This window comes from Tachypleus tridentatus, chromosome 1, assembly GCF_004210375.1.
Source record: "Tachypleus tridentatus isolate NWPU-2018 chromosome 1, ASM421037v1, whole genome shotgun sequence".
Taxonomy (NCBI): Eukaryota; Metazoa; Arthropoda; class Merostomata; order Xiphosura; family Limulidae; genus Tachypleus; species Tachypleus tridentatus.
Window position 1 is genome coordinate 135,621,080 of NC_134825.1, and position 21,190 is coordinate 135,642,269.

A 21,190-nucleotide genomic window follows, 5' to 3' on the forward strand; every position below is an offset into this window, starting at 1 on the left:
GATCTTCCTATGATAGTCCATGGAATAAGTACAGTTTGAATCAAACTGAAAAATTAAAATACATAGAGAGGGAAAGAGAGAAAAATATTACAATGAAATTGCAAGTGGTCTTGTGGAACATCCTATCTTACAGTTGGTACTAGTAGAGCTAGGGTAGATGGCATGATCACCTTTTATTATACTGGCTGGATGCAGACATTAGATAACATGTATACCCTGGAAGGAAACACTAACCAGCTGGTGGGATCCTATAATAAATTGGGGGTTCAAACATGAAATGTGGATTGAAAAATGGTTGTGGACAGAAGAAGTATAAATACATCTGGATATATGACAGCCAGGTAGTGTAGATAGTGGGTGAAGGTGTGGGGGTAGTCTGCATGCCAGCCTGAAGAATTGTCAAAATTGGTGAGATGAGACATGAAAGAGCTGATGATCACACAGCTATAAATAAGAGTATGTCAAGAAGAGCTACAACAAATAAAAGATTGCAATAATTCAAGAAATAATAAACCTGACAAATCCTACATAATGACAATGAAAGGATGCAACACTTTGAGGAAAGAGTGATGTGTGAATTTGAGACAGAAGGAGAAAAATGTTGGGAATGGAAAGGGGTGCTTGAACAAGAGAAAACACAAAAACAAAACCAAGGATGGGCTGGCCAGTAAAGGACTACCAGTTAAGATCCTGCACAGAGTGTCTGAATAAGATCTAAGAAAGAGGTGGAGAGGAAGATATCTATACAGGAAAAAGGTGGACCAGTCATTACTAAGAATATCCACAGTAAGGACTGAAGGATGTGGTACAGGAGATCAAAAGAGAGGGAACATGGTATTGAGGGGTATAGTGAAGGTATCTATTCAGGGAGATTCAAGTTGGGAAAAGATCCAATGATACACTTGGGGCTGATTGGACCATTCTGTGAGTAATACACGGACTTGTCAGGAAAGACAGTCTGCAACAATATTCAGCGTACCTGGAACATAACATGTTATTAAATTCACCAAACTATACAACTGTTTTTATGAGCTTATTATTCCTAAAAAACATTTATTTTATTATACATGACAGAGACAGCTCAAGGAAATTACCCTCAAAGTGGCTACATGAGCAATTTTGGTTTCATTTGATTTGATGTCATTCCATACTTAGGTAAATAATTTATAATTAAAATAGTATTTTGTGGAGTATTTTTAATAAACTAAAATAAAGATTTGTCATTGAATATATGGAGTATTTGCTTTGAATAGTACATGTACATAGTAATTTTCATATTAAGATTAAAAATACTTTTTTCTCATCTCAAAAATTTCAAATTTCCTTTGTGTGATTCCAAAAACCTTCTAAATACATTTCAAATGTTTTTTTCCTGTAGAACATTATATTATCGTTTTTTCTACCATAACTCAAGAAAGGATTAGCCAAACTGAACAAATTTGTAACCACCAAAAAATAATTTTTAAATAAATCAAAAATATCCTTTTTTTTCCTTTATAGAATGACTTCAAATTTTAACATGAAACTACCTTAGTTTATACTAAGTAGCTTTAAATTCATAACAGTGTATATGTATATTGGTAATTAACTTTATTGTTTTACAGCCTCTTTTACTGCCCTTTGAACCATGTTTAACTGCTATTTGCATCACTGTAAGTTGTAAATCACGTGAGGAAGATGTATCTCACATTACACTATCAAATTACAATACCCACAAGTTACTATGTATTGCTTCTATGCATGCCTCATGATCAATTTTTATTATTATTTATTTTATTTACTCTAGTCTTAACTAACATAAAAAGATTCCTATTTTTACCTTTTAATTACTTTTATACTAAAAAATAAAGAATAAACACAAAAAATACAAGAAATAAATCACTTATTCAATCTAGACAATTTCCTCCAAATCAAAATTTTTCTGGCTTTCTACATATGCAACAAGAGCTGCTACAAATTCATCCAAGTTGATTGTTATCTTTCCTGTGGTAACAAAAATTATATAATTGTATGATACATCATTTGACAGATGAAAATCTTGGCTTTTTATTGAACATGTATAATATAGAACTAACCCTGGCTATCATTTTTCTGACCAAGATACAAATATTTAGTATCTTACAATCAAAATTTTATTAAACTACATTTTATTTATGTTATACCAATTAGAATAGTATAAAATCTTAGCCACTCATCCATATTTTAATATTATATAATTAATATCATAAAATAATCCATAAGTTTTAACTTCTTTATGCCACAAAGGAACATTTTAAAAAATCTTGAATTTCCCCTAGTGTGACACATTTTCTCTTAGCATGTCATCCCCATGTTATCTGCCACCCCTTAAAAAGGTAAAAATTTATATACAAGTTACTCACTATAAAATTATCATTTCTCAGATAAACCAAATTTAATACAGTCTTCAACTCTGTTTAGTTATAGAGCTACTGAGTAGAAAATCAGACACTTCCTGCCACACCCACCTGTCACATCTTCTCCTTTATAATTTGTTAATATTTCACTTCTATGTTTAATTACATATTACTAATAACCAATAGAAACCCAAGGTTTTCATCTATCAAATAATGATATAGAACATTATATTCTGTCTGAATGGTTAAATGTCATTTCACTCATAGTGCGAACATTAGTCCCACGAGAAAGTTAACAACTAGCTTGGATGAATTTGTGACAACTCTTGTCATATCATACTGTTAGAAAGCCAAAAAGATTTTGAAAGGTAAAAGAATTTGTCTACTTTTTGAATATAATACAATGTTTGAATTATTATTTATTTAAATGAAAATTATCAATTGCAACACTATGAGTTGTATAAAAAATAAGGCCAACTCTTTTAAACAACTGAGGATGAGAAAAAAGAAAATTGAAAAAGTATTTTATTTCTTGTGTATAATTATAAAATCAACTGAAATGTAAAAAATATTTTACATTTCAGTTGATTTTATAATTATACACAAGAAATAAAATACTTTTTCAATTTTCAAAATGAGGATATTTTTACATTTGATAAAATTAGATTAAGTAAAGTAAATAATAATAATATAATAAAGAAAATGTTTCACAAGACATACACACAAGCTGCTTGTACTAATTGTAGTAGTTTGCGGGAAATGTAATTCTATTATGTAACGTGAGCCCACATGACCTGAATGATTTTCAACTTATAATGGTGCAGACAGTAGTTAGCCATAGTTCAAAAGGCAAAAAAACAATGAAATTTAATTATAAGCAGATGTCTACTTTAACAAATTTAGAGCTACTTAGGATCAACAAATGTGGTTTTGTATTTCAATATGAAGCCATTCTAAAAAAAAAGAAAAAAAAAGTAATTTAGGATTATTTCAATTTTTTTTAGTGGTTACAAGGTCAATCAAATTGACCAATCCCCTTTTGAATTAGGTTAGAGAAAACAACATATAAACTATCAAGTTTTATTTAAAAAAAAAAAGTTTGAAACGTATTTAGAAGATCTTGGGGACATTAGAGATTTCCGAGATAAGCACAAGTATTTTTAATTTTAGCATGAAAATTACTTTGCACATGGACTATTTAAAACAAATATTCAATATATTCATGGACAAATTTTTATTGTATTGTATTACAAATACTTCACTAATAAATATGTTATTTTGTATGTTAAAAATGTATAATATTAATTGAAATACTGCCAAATGTTGTGAAGATATACACACTACTTTGATAGTTATAAAAATTAAATCTAAAAAAAAAACTTCAAATAAGTACAAAGAGATCTCATGAATGGTCATATAGACTAAGCCAGTGTTGAGAATTAAACATAAGATAGTTATCGACAAAGCCTGTAAGAGTGGATGTGATAGCGAGTGTGGTAAGAGGAGTCTAAATTTCAATTTCATGGCTCTGTAACCAAATAAAATAGAAGGCTATTAAAATTATGGCATGTAGAGCAATGATGATTTTGTATTGAGTGATTTACATTCAGTTTTCTATTTACTGAAGGAGTGGATGATAAAATAGAGAATATGTCTAAATTAAGTGTATCACAATAAGGGAAATTTAGGACTATTTAAAAATATTCCTTCAAAAAATTAAGTTGTAATGTAAGCAAAATTGATGCTTATATATTTATAATACAATGTAATACAATATATTATTTGGTAGACAAAACCATGACAATCTATTGGTTATGGTTATTATATAATTAAATGTAAAAGGCAATTATTAACATAGCCTGAAAGAAAGGATGCCACAGACAGTGGCAGGAGGGGTGTATTTTCTATTTATAACTCTGACCAAACAAAATTGAAGGCTACAAAAATTAGAATTCATCTGAGCAATAACAAGTATATAGGGGGAAATTTATATTCAACTTGACACAGTTTTAAGGGGTTGTGGATAAACAAAGAAGGGAAGATCTATAGAGAAACTGTGCAATACTAGAAGTTCAGAATTTTAAAAATATTTCCTGAAACAAATAAGAATTTAAAAATGATGTACTATTAAAATGTGTAATATTAGCTATGTATTTATACCATATTAATTGGAGTGACAAACAAAATATAGTTTAATAAAACACTGAATATAAGACATTAAAATTTTGGGTCATGTGTAGTGACATGATTAAAGCATACGTAACACCATTTTTGTAAATTTTAAGGAAAGAATATACTCGCAAGTCTACAAGAGAGGAGAGTAGTATGTATATTTATGTGGAAAGCTCAGATAAAAGTTATTTTTTACTTATGTTGTGTCATGTACCACAGTCATTAGCATCACAGTGGTATGCACACCACAATTTGATAATTCCTGCTGTAAACAGATAACTTAAGACATTTTCATGAACATTTATATTCAGTCTTTGACTATGGAATTTTTCATCTGTCTTTTCAATGGCTTTAGTCCTTGCAATATTTCAAATTACATTCACAAGAATTTGTACAGGACATTTATCTATCTTAACAAAGGCAAGTTTACATTCTCATTCTTGTCTTTCTTATATAATTCTTAAGTTGAAAATTTTAACTTTGATCACAATAACTGCTGCTTTTTAGTTATTGTTTAAGGGATTTCTGTTTAAACAAGAAATAAAAGCTTACACAATACAAAACTTTGAATTACTACATACTTTATAATAATAATTTTTAATAATAATCTCATTAAAATGCATTTATAGTAATTTGTCAATTTAAATTTTGAATGTAACTCAGTAACATCCAAAGAGAAAGGTTTAAAAATGGCATCATTGTCATAAAGTTAACTATGCAGGTCAGAGGTGCCAGTTATATTACTTACTTTATTTGAAAATTAGTAACACTACTGTAATCTGCAGAGATTTTTGAAATTAAGAAACTTATTATATTTCACATAATTCTGTTCATTTATTGAAATATTCAATTGTTAATTTAATACTGGTCAAATTGAAATATTCAATTGTTAATTTAATACTGGTCAAATTGAAAATTTTAGAGATAGAATTACTTTGTTCAAAAGTCACTTTAAATATTATAAAATAGAACACTGCTATTCTGGTCACATTAACCCTTTTTAAAAGATCTGGTGTAATATGCACAAGTTCGTATATACACACACACTTTAAGTATTTACTCTAACTGTTGATATAGTATGTGTATCTTCACAAAATTCGGGAGACTTTTAGTAAAGATTACACAAAAAATAAACTTTTTAACGAACTATTTTTGCTAAATATTCATTTACTAAATATCAAGTCTGTTTTGTTACAAGTGTGAATGCAAAGTGATACCTTATTATTATTAAAAACAAAGAAAAAATGTTTTCATCGCCCAAATATTTAACATTATTTGTGTAATCTCTAAAACTTCCCTAAATACATTTCAAATGCTTATTTTCAGTATGACTTTATATGTTATTTTCTATACCCTAACTATGTGGAGTCTGTCAATTGACCAACCTTGTAACCATCATGAAAAGTTAGGAAATAAAGAAGTAAAGCAATTATATATTCTTGCTACAACCTTTGCACTTTATTGTTGCTAAATATAGGTTGTTAAACCTTTTAAAACTTACATGCAGAGAACATCAAACAAACTATTTTAACACACACACACACAGTTGAGCAACCATAAAACCATAAATAACTAAACTGACACCATACAATTCCACTATAATTCATTAAGTAACAAAACTATATTTAGGTCTACAAAAATATGAAATTTTGAGCAGATTAAAACAAAAACTAACTCCTTGAAATCTCAGTTCAAAAGCACATGGTAGTCTTTTAACATTAGGGGACATTCTGAGCTGTAAAAGGATTATTTACATGCCATATATTGAAGTAAATGTACATAAGAGACAGTTTCCAAAAATAGATAGAGGTGAATAGGACCACTGTGTCTCATTTAGTACATTAGCCTTATGTTAGCAAAATATAAATAGGTTCTTATTTTATATTTTAGCCTGTCAATATCAGTAATTTGAGTTCCTAATTTGTACAAAACTACAGACTTAGTATTTTAACATCATAAACATCTAATTTTAAACAGTGCTGTATTCAACATATCACATAACTCACCAAAATATACATTTAGGTTTGCTCTTTTAACATTTACTTTTAAATTAAGAAATCAACTTCTATATAATACTAAAGTTTGAATTATAACCTACAATTTGATTACAAACTCATTCAATTCAAAATTTTGAATTGCAATGATGTAGCCTTTGACCTGTGATCTGTTGCAAAAGGATGAATAATTAATATATAGGATCTACAGGCCCTTTACCAGAAGCCTTATCTTTATTCTTATCTTCTTTGGCACAGTGTGGAAAAAGTTGTAATTTTCCTGTGCTAAAAATGTATTTCTGATAGATACTTACCTCTTCTTACAAGAGAAGATTTCCTTTTTAGTGTTGCCCTCTATATGCAAACTTTATTTACACATTCTTTGTTAGAATTAGTATATTCCAATGTGTGTTCTCATCCAAATCATTATGCGTCATCTATTAATCAGTAGTAGCACAGTATGCTCAACTTTAGTGAAGTTTGGCAGAAGATGTGAGCATCAAAGAAGTGGAAAGAAAGGGTGGGATGTGTGAGGGGAGGCAAGTAACTATTGAAAATACATTTTCAGTAAAGAAATATCACTACTTTGAATAAGGTATTCAACTCTCTCACAAGATTAGTTAGAATCTCCATTGAGAAGGAGGACAAACTGTTGTGAGAGAACAACAGAAGCACCCCTGGAAGCATCCACATGATAATCTGACCATGAGAGAGAAAGATCTGAAGACCAGTGGAGAGGAACACCACCACTTTTGAGCCAGGTATACTCTTGACCCATGTAAAGAAATTTGTAAAATATGAGTGGAAATCATGAGGCCTAGAGTGGTTAGGATACATCAGACCATACTTTCCAAAACCTCTTCTACAGGGTACCTTCTCCACCTCAAGAACCAAGGATTAAGAACTGCACTAATTCCTGGGTAATACACAAGGATCAACATCACATAGCAATCTGGGACTTGCCATCCAGCACTGAGAGGATGGATTCAACTTATGTTGATTGGTTCACTCAGATACAACACCTCAGCACTGGGAACTGATGTCCATGTGAAGGTAGGATGAAGGTTCTCAATCAAAAAGAGGTGAACTCCATGTGCAAGGGATCAACTCCAAGTGTCATGGAATGTATAATGGGAAGCTTTGTTAATCTAAGGGTAACAGATCAATTCAAAGGTATGTGTAATGAATAGTAAGAGGCCACATCGATGGATTAACTCTTCGGTTGTGTATATAGTATTATGAATCCATGCCAGCTTCTAAAGTAATGGATCAACATTGGTGGTTGAGGATATTGTTAAATATGTAAATAGTATAAAAAGGCCAAACCATCCAGGAAAATGATATTGTAAGTTGTATCAGGAGGCCACATCCATTAATAAAGGGGTGAATCAATTCCAGTGGAGACCACATCATATATGGACCAGAAGAATACCACTGTCTCACTCTCAACTGAACAGTTATAGCCAACTTTTAAGTAGAAATTATTCACAGGGACTCCTCCATGGTCCACCACCCCAGCAGCTCAGAATTGGGAAATGATAAAGAGAAGACCATACTCTATGTGAAAAAGGAAGGTGAAGCAAAGGCTCAAACAATGAGACAAAACACACATGGAGCCAAGGCAAGTCCAAAGGAGAGAGCTCAAAATTAGTAAATTCCAGAGAGATAAACAAACCAAAGACAAAGTCAGGAGTGAAGGGCTATCAGGAGGTGTATATAGGCATTGAAAACATCCAATTTTGTCATCCATAATCCCAGGAAAAATGCATATTTTAGGGTGAGAAAGGGCTTTATAATGAACTTGGGGAGCACAATGAAGCAGTTGAGGTATGATAAATTGATGACTGAATTTCTTGGGGATCATGAAAATATGCAAGTAAAATCCCTTCAAAGGCTGGTGAAATAGTTTGATAGCCCACCACATAAACAAATTCTGAGCCACCTCTGACAGATGCTGGTGGAGAAGAAGGAAAGGAAACTGGGTGAGAAGAAAAGAGAAGTGGGGAAAGAAAGGTGAGAGTGATTTCCTCTAAAAGAACCTTTGTTACCCAAAAATCTTTGACAAAAGGTAGTCAGCAAGGAAGAAAATCCAACAATCGAGCTCCCATTGTCCCCAAACCAAAGAAAAGAAGCAAGACACAAGACCCTGAGATAAGTGAAGGGCAAATTAACTTTAGCCAAAATATAGCCTCTATGAACAAGGTTTCAACAAACAAACAATAATTAAGGGATATTTGTTAGTTATACTGAAGAAATTTCTGTTAGCCTATTCCAAGTTATTATACAAATTAGTTATAACAGAGAATGTTGTGAAAAGTATATCAAAAGTGTTTCAGTGTTTGAATCTCAGTCTCAGTCAGATTCTTCACTTCAACTGTAAAAATTCCTCAAGTTAATGCTTGTTTACTCCACTTGCCATTGTATTCCTCAAATTGATACAAATAACTTGTAACTGGTAGTAACAGTCAAAGCTCTACAGAGAGCATCACTGAATGAGAATAGCTGATTTCATGAGTAGAGATTAAGTACCATATCGGAAGAACAAGTTATTACATAAAAATTTGTTTCTATTTTGTTTTTGTAAATTAGAGGTCATTTAGAAAAAAATATTGTGATGTATATGTGGTTTTCTGTGCATTAAGTGGATTTATCAAAAATATTTTAAATAAGATAATATTTTGATTGGGTATTATGAGTGATAGTTCAAAAAAAGAATTAAAGCTTTGAAGTAAACAACACCTTCACCTAGTAACACTCTTCAAAGGCTAATTTTGTTAACAAAGTACCTTTTGTGCAATAATATTTTTGGACACAATTTACTTGTATGAACAAAAAATTTATTTTGAAAATTATGTTACCTGAGCAGTGCAAATGTTACTTGTTGCTTTGTCACGTCGAATATGTTGTTCACGTGTCTGTAATGCAAGGCGATATGCCTTATCTCCCGAGGCATCTCTAAATATGTATATTAGAAAATAATCTTTAAATAAAATTTTAGCAAATTGTATGTTTATATAATATAGTCACTTAGAACATCATCAATGCTAATAATACTCAGTTTTTGTAATTACATTCCATCAACAAGTGAATACTTAGCATGATTTTAGGAGAATTGAAATAGACTTAATCATCACTTTTACTGATTTTGTAAACATCACCTAACTATAATTTTTAATGTGGCAAGTGTATTTGGTAGGTTTTAAGCAAACTAAAAGTTTAGAAAACAATTAAATTGTTGATGCATTACATGAATTATAATCACACCTGATTATTTCAAATGAAAGACGACTTTTGTGTCAAGATTAAAAATACTTCTTAACCTTACAGTTTTAAAATATCATTAGTGTAATCACTACAACCTTTTAAAAATATCAAAATTATATTTATCATAAAACTTTATATTTTATCTGTTATTGTCTTTACCCTACAACTAGATAAATTCAATCAATTTCACTGACCTTTACTGACAGAAAGGAAGAGTAAGAACTCATTTAAATATTTCCTTTTGAAGTAAAGAAATTAAAATTTATATAATATCAAAATTTAATATATCAATTACATTTTGATGCCAAGTTTATTCACATACATTAAGAATTAAAGGTGATTACTGCATACTTTCAACTACTTAAATTTGAAAGGGTCAATAAACATTACTAAAATTGTTCAAAACCCACAAAATGTTTTCATGTAAGGAATAATATTAACTCCATGTACATTAGTGTGGACATAAGCTTATTTACAAGCCAGCTTAACACATTCAAAAACATTTAGTGCGATATTTATTTATTTGTTGTTTTATTTTGACATAAATTACACATTAAAAATATTGCCAAAAAAATCGCAATTATTTTAATACAATAAGAATAATTTCACACTTAGTAATTACATAAGTTGCAAAAGTGTTTAAAAAATATACACACACATATTTCCTTCATGAGCTGAATAAGTCCACATATTATACATGATGATATCCTATATGAGCACTTCTTTTGTAGGAAATATTTGAATTTATAAATTAATTTGAACAAAAAAAATAAACATATTTTTTTAAACTTGAAGGTCTCCTGGTATCATTTAAGTATTGAACACAACAAAACTTTACCTTGACACTCCCACCATGCGACCAGGAATTATTCGAGTCAGTGATGCTTGTACAGCAAAAAATCCAGCATGAGGTCCACCATAATTCAATGGTACACCAAATCGCTGACTTGTTCCAACAGCAATGTCTACTCCAAACTCTCCTGGTGGCTTCATAATAGCCAGTGCTAGAAGATCACATGCACAAACAACCAGTGTCTGCCAAAAAAAAGGTGATACTTAAGTACCATATTTTGTGATTTCAATAACAAACAGAACTAAAACATATTATACTGCTCTCTAATTATGAGGTTGGTTAATTTGACCTAAAATTGGCCACAAAATTACTTTTGAACCTTCACACTATAATTTCTAATGTTTTGTGTATTTTCAAAATTTTGCAAGCTATTAGTACTTTTACTAAAACTTTCTCTATGAATTTATGGACTGAAAGTGTTAACTGCTCTGTGATTTTCATGTTATGATTAACAATACTTTTCTTCATCTGTAAAAAATCTCAAATTTCATTTGCATAATTTATAAAACATCCTAAATAAATTTAAAATTTTTGTTTTCTGTAAAACTATATTTCATCTCTACCTTAACTCTATATACGAGATTGGTCAGTTTGACCAATCTCAAATACAAAAAAAAAAATCAAAATTATCCTTTTTTTCTTTCTAGAATGACTTTCAAACAATAACATGCAATAACTTTTGTTTATCCCAAAATAGCTTTAAACTTGTAACAGTAGGCATCTGTTTATACTCAAGTATTGTTTTATTTCCCTATATACAAACCAATATTCTTAACATATAAATTGTAAATCACATAGTGAATACATAGTTTTCATGTTACCCTATCAACTTATGTAATGCATGAGCTACTCTCAAACTGTTTGCAAACACGCTTTATGCAAAATTATTATTCTTTACCTTACCTAATTTAACCTAACAAGTTTCTAATCTTTACATTTTACTAACTTTTTATTATATCAATTAAAGAATACACATAAAAAACAAGAAATATAGTAGTTGTCTTTGTTTGTTTTTTTTCTTTTGACTGTTGAAGAAACTTAACCTGACTTTTTTACACTAATGGTACTACTAAAAATAAGTTTTTATTTAATTAAAAGAGAACAAAATTATAACATGTAACAAAAGCAGGCAATAACCTAGAAGTATCATAATATTTCTGACATTCTAACTGAGTAACAAGTGCTGTTAAAATTTCAACAAGAGTTTGAACCAGAAGCAAAATAGACAATCCTCTGTAGACAGAGAGAGAGAACAAAAAAAAAACAAAAAAAAACTGACATCTGACAGCTTAAAACTTCTATTGGTTATAAATAAGATAGTATTATATGTCAGAGATAACTATTGGCATTTTGTGAAAGAAAAGATATTACAGGTATGTGTGACATGGCCGTCTGATTTTTTTTAGTTTTTGAACCTGTAAACAAAGGGAAAAAAATGTATTTTGCTTTAGGAATAACCACATTATGATGAATAATCTAGGTTAAATTTCATACTTCAGAGACGTATGATTAACAAATTACAGAATAGGGACAATTTAGAGAGGAAATGTCATCATTGTCATATTAGGGAATAATGAGGTTTTTAAAATAATGTCCTTATAAAATTAACTTTAAAATTATATAATATTTGATTTATTAACTACATTTTGATGTCACGAATATTCATTATACCATAATAATAAAGCAGTTTAATTAAATTTTGAATGTAACTTTCTAATAATAATAATAAAACAAGTCTTGACATCATGACTTTCATCAGCTCATGGTGAGAGGATTAAAACTGAAATAAAGTATATGCTAATAAAAGTTGCTGCTAGACTGTTTTGTGAAATAACTTAAAAACATTATCTGCAGAATAAGAATAAAATGAAGGAAAAAACTGTATTTAAATAAATGTCACCATAAATGAACTTGAAGAATACAGATACTAGAAGAACCAAAGACAAACAAAGATGAGACTTCACAGTAAGCCTCAACTTCAAGATCAAAGCACATCTGTTTAAAGATACTTTATTTTCAGAATAGCATATAATAATAATCTGGAAATACAGTTACCTCATTTAATCATCATAAAAGTCTTCTATATACAAATAATAACAACTATCCCATGAAACAGTAGAGAGCTCCAGTGATTGAACCTTCCTAAAGAAAGTAATATATTGAATTTGGCAAGAGCATGACAGAATTTCAAATGTTCCAAGCTTGAACTTAGAATACTATTTTATGAATAAAGTATACACTGTGCAAGGGTGAGATAACTTGCATCAGCATACCTCAGCAAAATATGATAATAAGTAAGCAAGCGAAAGCACTTGACCACAGATTTTGGGATATTCAGAAATCTTGTTAATGTACACTACTAAACATCAACATCTACACATTGGTACAACGTCCAAACACATAATCAGGCAAGAATTTGATCCCTTTTCACCTTTTACCTTTGAGGGTTGCATTTACCAATACATTTTGCTTTAAAACACAATGACTTTGTAAGTTTGATTACTAATTTTTATATTATCTTTATGTTCTACATAAAACTAAGACAACAGTATTTCAGTTTGCCAAAATGTCACCAAGGTAGAAAAAAATTTTTTACCACTGACTTACAGTTTACAAATTTTCCATTGACAAGATCTGACCAGAAATGAAACAAGAGATATAATGACCTCTGGGTTACCTTAACAATTCAATTTGAAAGGTAGGCTTCAATCTCACTCCATAAATTAACATGGTTAATACTAAACTACATGAAAAGAAATCCTATGCATATTTGTTATCTCTAAAAGTGCATAACTTTTGAAACCTTCATTATCATAAAGTGTAAATTATTGTCATATCTCTTTAAAATTGGGCATATTTTGTTCAGAAGCATATTCAGTAGACTACTTTACCCAACAGTTATATGTAAAAAACCAAAAATAAACATGGATACAACCTAAGAGATACTGACATTTAAGAATAGTTCACAGGCTACCTTCTGATCTGGCCTTAGCATAACATGAAATGCTATCAATATCAAAGCTCCTCAAGCATTTGCTCTTCATAAATAACATTCCCATATCTATACGATACTATTCTGCATTAAAATAAAAATAAAAATCAAATCACTAAAACTAGTTTTCAAAAGGTATGACAAAAGTAGTCTTCACACATTATTACATTCAGTAAAATCTACTAGTTCCAAATAACTAAATGAAAGTTTAATTATATGGCCAATATCTTTAACCATTTAAACAAATAAAACATTACATCCCCTACATAAAAGCTCTCAAAATCAGGGTCTGCATTAACCCAAGCCATAATAAATTTAAAGTTTTTGCATATTTACCACGTGCTTTCTTTTTATTCATATGAGTTACTACCCTACAATTTATATTTAACTGCAGATAAAGTATATAAAACTTGCAACTTACTCCATATTCATGACACTTGTGTACCAGCTCTGAAAAATCATTAACTGATCCCTCAGTATCAGGATATTGAAACAAAACACCCATCACATCTTTTTGACTGTAGTTCATAGAATTTAAATCACCAACAAGTACTTCAACTCCCAGGGCACTAGACAAGTAGAAGTCATTCATGAACAAACATTACAGATAAAAAAAGTATTCAAAATAATAATAAAAGCTTTATATCTGATACAGTGCAGAGAGCCCTTATATAGCTTTGCATCAAATTCAAAACAACCCACCAAACACAAATATCTGATACAATGAGTAATACAGTAATTGTAAGCTAAAATTTATTTTCATTTTTTCCATCTACACAAGAGAACCAAGACAGTTAAGATTATTTCTAAATTTTGCAATAATTGAATGTGTATGTTTGTAGCAACTAATTAATTTGTTAATGACTGATTTTATGGGAGAAAATCCTCATGATAAATCTTTTATCTGTAAAAGCACCTGTAGTTTACAAATTATCTAGGTGACACAGAATTTTCATTCTAAACAAAGCATCATTATACATTCTATCATTGGTAAAATTGTCTCATTCAAGAAGATCAAGAGATTCCAAACTAAACAGAAGACCTTTATCCATACCTATTTAAATAATGGTCATCTCCTGCACATATGCAATTATAGTAAATCAATGGTAATTTCTTAAAGTAATTTCACATTCAAAGTAATTCCACTGTAAAAATACAAAATTTACATATACACACCACAATCTTTTTCATAATTTTATCCTAAAGTGTGTGTGCACGTGCAGAGTTTTAAATAATGATTGTCCACGAATTCTTTTCTTTTCTTTCCAAAATATGAAGCAATTTTGATTTGAAAAATTAAAAATACTTTTATGTAAAAAAATTGTTACAATTCACATGTGAAATCTTTATAACCTCTTAATCACTTTCATATAATTACAAACTTTTTTTTTCCCAAAGAGAAAAAAACTATATTTTATCTGTTATTCTTCACTACTGTGTCCATGTGGAAAGTTCCCATCTTCAAAAATTGGAGACAAATCACATGGAAGAAATTTTGAGCTTCCTATTGGTTTTATTATCATTACAGAGCAAAACAGGTGTACATTAGGAGATATTTCCAAAAATGGAAGAAATGGACAAGGCCACTCTCTTTTATTTGCTAAATGCAGTGATATCTCATTAGGTAGAAAAAATAGGATGTTCTTATTTTATATTCTAGATTGTTAATATTGGTAATTTGAGTTTCTAATTCATAAGACATCACAAATATCTAATTTGAACCAAAGCTGCATTCAACATACCATACGTACGATACAAAAATTGATATTTAAGAATTTTTTAAATATTTTCTTAAAACTAACAAATTAACTAATATATATATAAAACTAAAACTTGAATTATAATCTACAATTTTATACCAAACCTATTGATATGCATTCATAAAATAGTACTTCAATACAACTTTGAATGTAAATCTACAAACATGATGACATGCCCTCTGGCCCCTTACACAGATTTTTGGTCATAGGTTTAATTAAATAATGCACCTAGGAACACAGAATAATATGTAAAAATTCATTTTTTGGCATTTTAACAACGTGATAAAAGCCATTACAAATTCAGCTCAAATTATCAATGTGTTTTCCATGGGAATAGAGTTTGAACTGGAAGCAAAATAGATAATTCCCTCAACACAAAACTTGGATTTTTATTCTTTATAAATAATGTAGTATTAAACAACGAGACCAATTTACAATTTATGAAAGAGAGGATGTAAAAAGTAGACATAGTAAGTGAGTCTGATTTCCTATTTTTGACTCCATAAAGAAATATAATTGAAGGATATAAACATTATGCTTTGTCAGAAGAATAGCTATATTATAATGAATAATTCTTAAGCTTCATAGTTCCAAGAGGTATTGTAAATAAATTATAGAACAGCAAACACATAAAACACAAATGCTACAATTATCATGTGAGGATATTCAGGACTTTTTGAAATATTGCTTTCAAAATTAAGATTATAATTTATTTAAGATTAAGTTCATTAACTATGCTTTGATGACAAGTGCATTTTGTATATCTTGATAATAAAGCAGATTAATTAAATTTTAAATGCACCTCTCTAAAAAGTCAAAATCCATATACTTTGACTTGCCCATAGCAAGAAGGCTAAACTCAGTGTTATTCAGGTTAACATGGATACTAAGGTAGTTATGAAACTATGAATGCTGCAACAAGATCTTTTATTTTCAATGTTTTGACTATAAATCTTCTTTGTAATTTTCTGAAGAAGAACTGTAGTCAAAACATTGAAAACAAGAGACTGTCATAACATTCTTAGTTTCATTGTTGTCTAAAGTTAAACCACACGTAAGTGAATCAGTAAAATTTATACCAGACACTAATAATTTTATTTAAAAGTATTAAAATGGATAATCTGTTAGAAAATTCTAATTTCTTGTGATTTAGTTTGCTTATCATTTAGCACTTCACACAGAATAGCCTCACATTTTGTTTGTATTAGATAAATTAGACTTGCAAAAAAACAAGTTTTTAAATTTTGGATTGCATTGGTATCAATTACCAGTGGTTTGTTATTCAAAAAAAAAACTCTTGAAATTTACTTGGACCATATTGTTGCAATTGGTTTAATAATCATTTAGAGGAGAGAAAATAACATTTTATATCATCAATGAACCATAATGTTTTACACATCTTAAAAACTGTTATTATCATAGAAAAATGTCTAAACTGTTGTAAAATTTTTTAAACTAAATTTCTTATGCATATTGTTCAGGGACTGCTCTGATCAAAAGATATAAAATTAAGTATATACATAAAACCTGATAACCAAAAATAGTATACTTATAAAACTAATAAAAACTCTCATCAAATACAGTAGGAAAAAAAAAACTATTAAAAGACATTAATTTTATTTTTCATAATCATTTGCACTATAAAAGGAAAAATGAATAAATGGACATTCCACTGATGTCATAAGTTTTGAGAATTTTTCTCCCTGTTCATAGTGTTTTCACCATATAACTGGAAACACAACCATCAAAACTGTTACCTGTTTTTAAACTTACTATCTGGTTATTAAAAAAGTTATGCAAAGTCTAAGTAATATTAACAGAGCTGCAGACAAACTATTATTTTTGAGAGAAAACAGTAAGCAAAAGTCAGAAATGAGCAACAAAAAATGTCAACACAGGGAGTGAACACAAAAGTGGAAGCAATCATAGTGATAGACTCATATTAAATTCTCGTAGTAAGCCACTGACACTGATTAATAGGTCACTAATCTTTAACTTTTTAAAAAATACTCGAGTACCTTATAAATCAAGTTATTCAACCATTCATTATACTGTCAAAACCTGCTTATACCATACTAAGTTTAACCTCTATCACTGAATATACAAGACAAAAAATCAATATAGTAAGCTACAAATTTTCAATAATGTATTTTGAATTTTTCTTTGTTAAACAATTGTTGGCTGACTCACTAAATGGTATTCAGTTTGTGGTTACTGCCATTTTGTAGCATGGCAAGACAGAAATCAGCATTCTAGGACAGAAATAAGGCCTATCATTCACAGCAAACTTTCAAACCTGATGTATGCATGATTTATAATAATAAATACTGTTAATTACTGTATCAATATAAATATAATCTTATGAAAATGTTCACATTTTTGTATGACTAGTTCAACTTATTTAAACTGTAGCTAGCTGTTACTCATTAAAATTTGGAATATTAGGATCCAGCAATTGCTGCCATAGAGTCATTGTTTCACTTCACTGCAACTTAAATTGGGAAATATCAAAGTTTTGTTACTGAAATATTGAAGATAAGCTATGACAATTGTGTTAACTTTTCTGACAGCACGGGTGCACTCAGTGATCTCTCAACCTGTGTAACAATGACAGACAGCTATGGATGCCATAACATCCATACTCAAAAGTATGTACTTATAACCTAAGTATTATTGTCACATACAAATATTGCCTGTGCTGTGTGGGTATTATGTAATGATTGTCAGCCAGGGTGAACCTTTAAAGATTACTTTATTTCATTACCAGTTACTAATACCAATAAATTAACAGTATACAATCAAAGAAAGAATCAGAAATTTTATAATTTGATATTAACTTTGACCATTAAATTATTGCTCAACAGTAGTAAGTGAAAAGTTAAAAAATGGAGAGATGTTTGTTTGAAAATTTATTTCAGTACATTATGCAGAATAGTGAGAATACAATCTGTGACCTATACATTGTAGGCTTATATTATAGTACAGATGATGGCTGCAAAAAGTTTAATGTTTAACATCATTTTGATCTTTCACTTATAACACAATGTAACACAAATTTTGTTCCTGGAGAGTATGTGTTGTAAAAGTACATAAAATGACCATTATTCCCTTCAAACTTTACTTTTGTGACCTGGATAATGAAATTTAGAAATTAACCTATTTTCTATGTAAAAAAGGGCAAATTTGCACATTTTTATTTACATAAGGTCTGAAAAAAAAACATGAATCAAGATTTACATGTAATTATACTAAAGTTACACAAAAATGAACAAAAATGTTTAGAAGTGAGTAGTTTTTTGAAACATGCGGCTGCAATATAAATCACTTTCACGTATCAGCCCCCAAATATAGTCAGTCTCCATCATGTTTTCATTATATGCTCCCAGGTCACAAAAGCAAAGTTTTAAAAGAAAAATTGGTCTTTTCCCTTTACTTTAGGCATAAATAATTGGGAAATAACTCTTTTTGCCCAGGAAGAAGAAAAGTAAACATTTTGTTACATAGTGTAATTGTATCATTTAAATGTTTTTCTTTTACTTATACATTCAAACATTCATAAACTTTCTATTACTGGCAGTTTTAGATATGTTTCTGCTAGAAAAATAAAAACATCATTGAACACAAATTAAACTGAAACTGTGCAGCATCATGGTTCATATTGTATTGTCCTTTGAAAATTAGAAACTGTTGTGCTAATATTGGTTAGATATTTTAGGGTACCTGGGTTACTACCTGAATTACCTATTCAATTATCAAGGTAAGATTTTTGGTATCCATTCTAACACTAACTTTTCACACAATTGTAAACTTACCTAGCACGTGTTTGTACAACAGCTAGAGTCTGTGGATGCACCTTCTCAGAACAGTAAAACTTGTTTCTTTTAGTCTGTCTGTAAAGTTAATAAAAGTATCAAAAAATTAAATACCCAAGTTCACACCTTATAAAGCAATATATTTTCACATTCCACACACCCTAAAAAATAATTCATAAGGCAATCTTGCATTTGGTAAGTAACTTTAGCATCAGGTTCAAATAGTGACTTTCAGGACATTTTGTTTATATTAATATTATTCCTGTCCTTTAAAGAGTATTTTGTCACCAAAAGTACCATTAGAATTTTTCAAATTCTTCATGGTAACTAAGAATGAACCTTTACCCCTTACTTTTATTCACTTTGTGAACAACTCAAAGCACTTGACTAATATAAACTGTTGCAAATGTATTTTGATCACAATGATTATTCCATCTCTACCTCTTTCTTTTATTCTTCTCAATGTGTATATTATTTCATGAAGTCTGAAAACCATCAACATAAAAGAAAGCAAGCACATACTACATTTTATCTAAAAGCCTTATCTTTATTAAACTTGTACATTCTGCTCAGTTCACAAGGCCAACCATAAAATTGTTGAAATTATAAATATAACAGAGCTCTGAATTTAACTCTCTTACTATAGGCTTGGTCTCAACGAGCAATCTCATAATCAATTTGTGTTTGTTATAGTATTATCATTACACATTTTAATACAATAACATAATTTTCACAAAATTTGGCAGACTTTTCATAAATATTATATACTTTTTGTATGCAAAAATTAATATTTTTAATGAAGTAGTTTTACTAAATATTTGTTTGTGAATATAAATAGTATTTCTATATACTAATCTGAGAGTTAAGTGATATTCATGAAAATATTAAAAATACTTTTCGTCTCAAAAATATCAACGTTTATTTGTATAATCTCTAAAACATCCTTAATAATTTCAAATAATGTTTGGATAAAAACTTTATATTTTATCTGTTATTTTCTTTACCCTAACTTTATACAAGGTTGGTCAACGTGAGTGATCTCGTAACCACCAAAATAAATCTAAATTACCCTTTCCTTCTTGCTAAAGACATTTTAAATTGTAATACAAAACTACATTTGTTTATCTTAAATAGCTTTACACTCATAACCGTATGCATCTATTTACACTTAAATGTTACTGTTTTTTTGCCCTTTGAACCTTATGTAATTACTAATTGCATCATTATATTATTGAATTGCATTATGCACAAACTACTGCCAAGCATACCTTTGAAGAGATTTTATTATAATGTTATCTATTTCAATTAACCTAATCTTAACAAAAGTTTCCATTTTTACATTTTAGTTACTTTTATAAACAAAAAAGAAGACAAAAATTAGTATTACTTTTTTTTTGCTGTTGACTATCAGTAACACTTAATCCTACTTTTTATTTTTTTATACTTATAGTAATAGTAAAAAATTTCTTTTTTACTTCATTAAATAATGCATAAAGGAACAAATAATATAAAGAGCAAAAAGCAGACAATGTCCCAAAACTATAACAGTTATTCTTACTTTCTAGCTATGTGACAAAAGCCATCAGGAACTTAGCTAAACTTGTTGATGTGTTTAGTGTGGGAATAAAGGATGAACTGAAAGACAAACTGACAATTTTCTGTCAAGCAGTGCAAGACTTTTATAGCCTTCAATCTTATTTGGTTACAGAATCACGAAATAGACTACTGGTAACTTTACAATAAGTAATTTATGTTAAATTGTGTACTTCTTGGAGGGTTTGTAAATAAATTCAAAAAGAAAGAATGCCTAGAAAGCAAATTTCATGATTATCACACTTGAGGAAATTCCAGATTTAAAAAAAACAACAACAAATATTGCCTTGCCTGGCTAGCTAATAAATGAATATTTCCTGTCAAGATCTTATGAATGCTACACATTTAGTTACCAGTTTGAGTGCCAATTTTGAC

At 29.3% G+C, this 21,190-nt stretch overlaps 1 protein-coding gene across 3 annotated transcripts in view; it reads right to left on the bottom strand.

The window, feature by feature from the left end:
• LOC143224981 (glycine dehydrogenase (decarboxylating), mitochondrial) overlaps positions 1-21,190 on the bottom strand; it is a 156,872-nt gene that overhangs the window by 87,680 nt on the left and 48,002 nt on the right. For all 3 annotated transcript variants that reach the window (XR_013013559.1, XM_076453566.1, XM_076453579.1), the window contains 4 exons: positions 19,223-19,300; positions 14,072-14,219; positions 10,644-10,840; positions 9,400-9,496 (listed from right to left, as the gene is read on the bottom strand). Coding sequence is in view for 2 of the 3 variants with exons in the window: in XM_076453566.1 (XP_076309681.1) it covers positions 9,400-9,496; positions 10,644-10,840; positions 14,072-14,219; positions 19,223-19,300 (520 nt within the window). In the remaining variant the exon portion in view is untranslated. The remainder of the gene's footprint in view (positions 1-9,399; positions 9,497-10,643; positions 10,841-14,071; positions 14,220-19,222; positions 19,301-21,190) is intronic.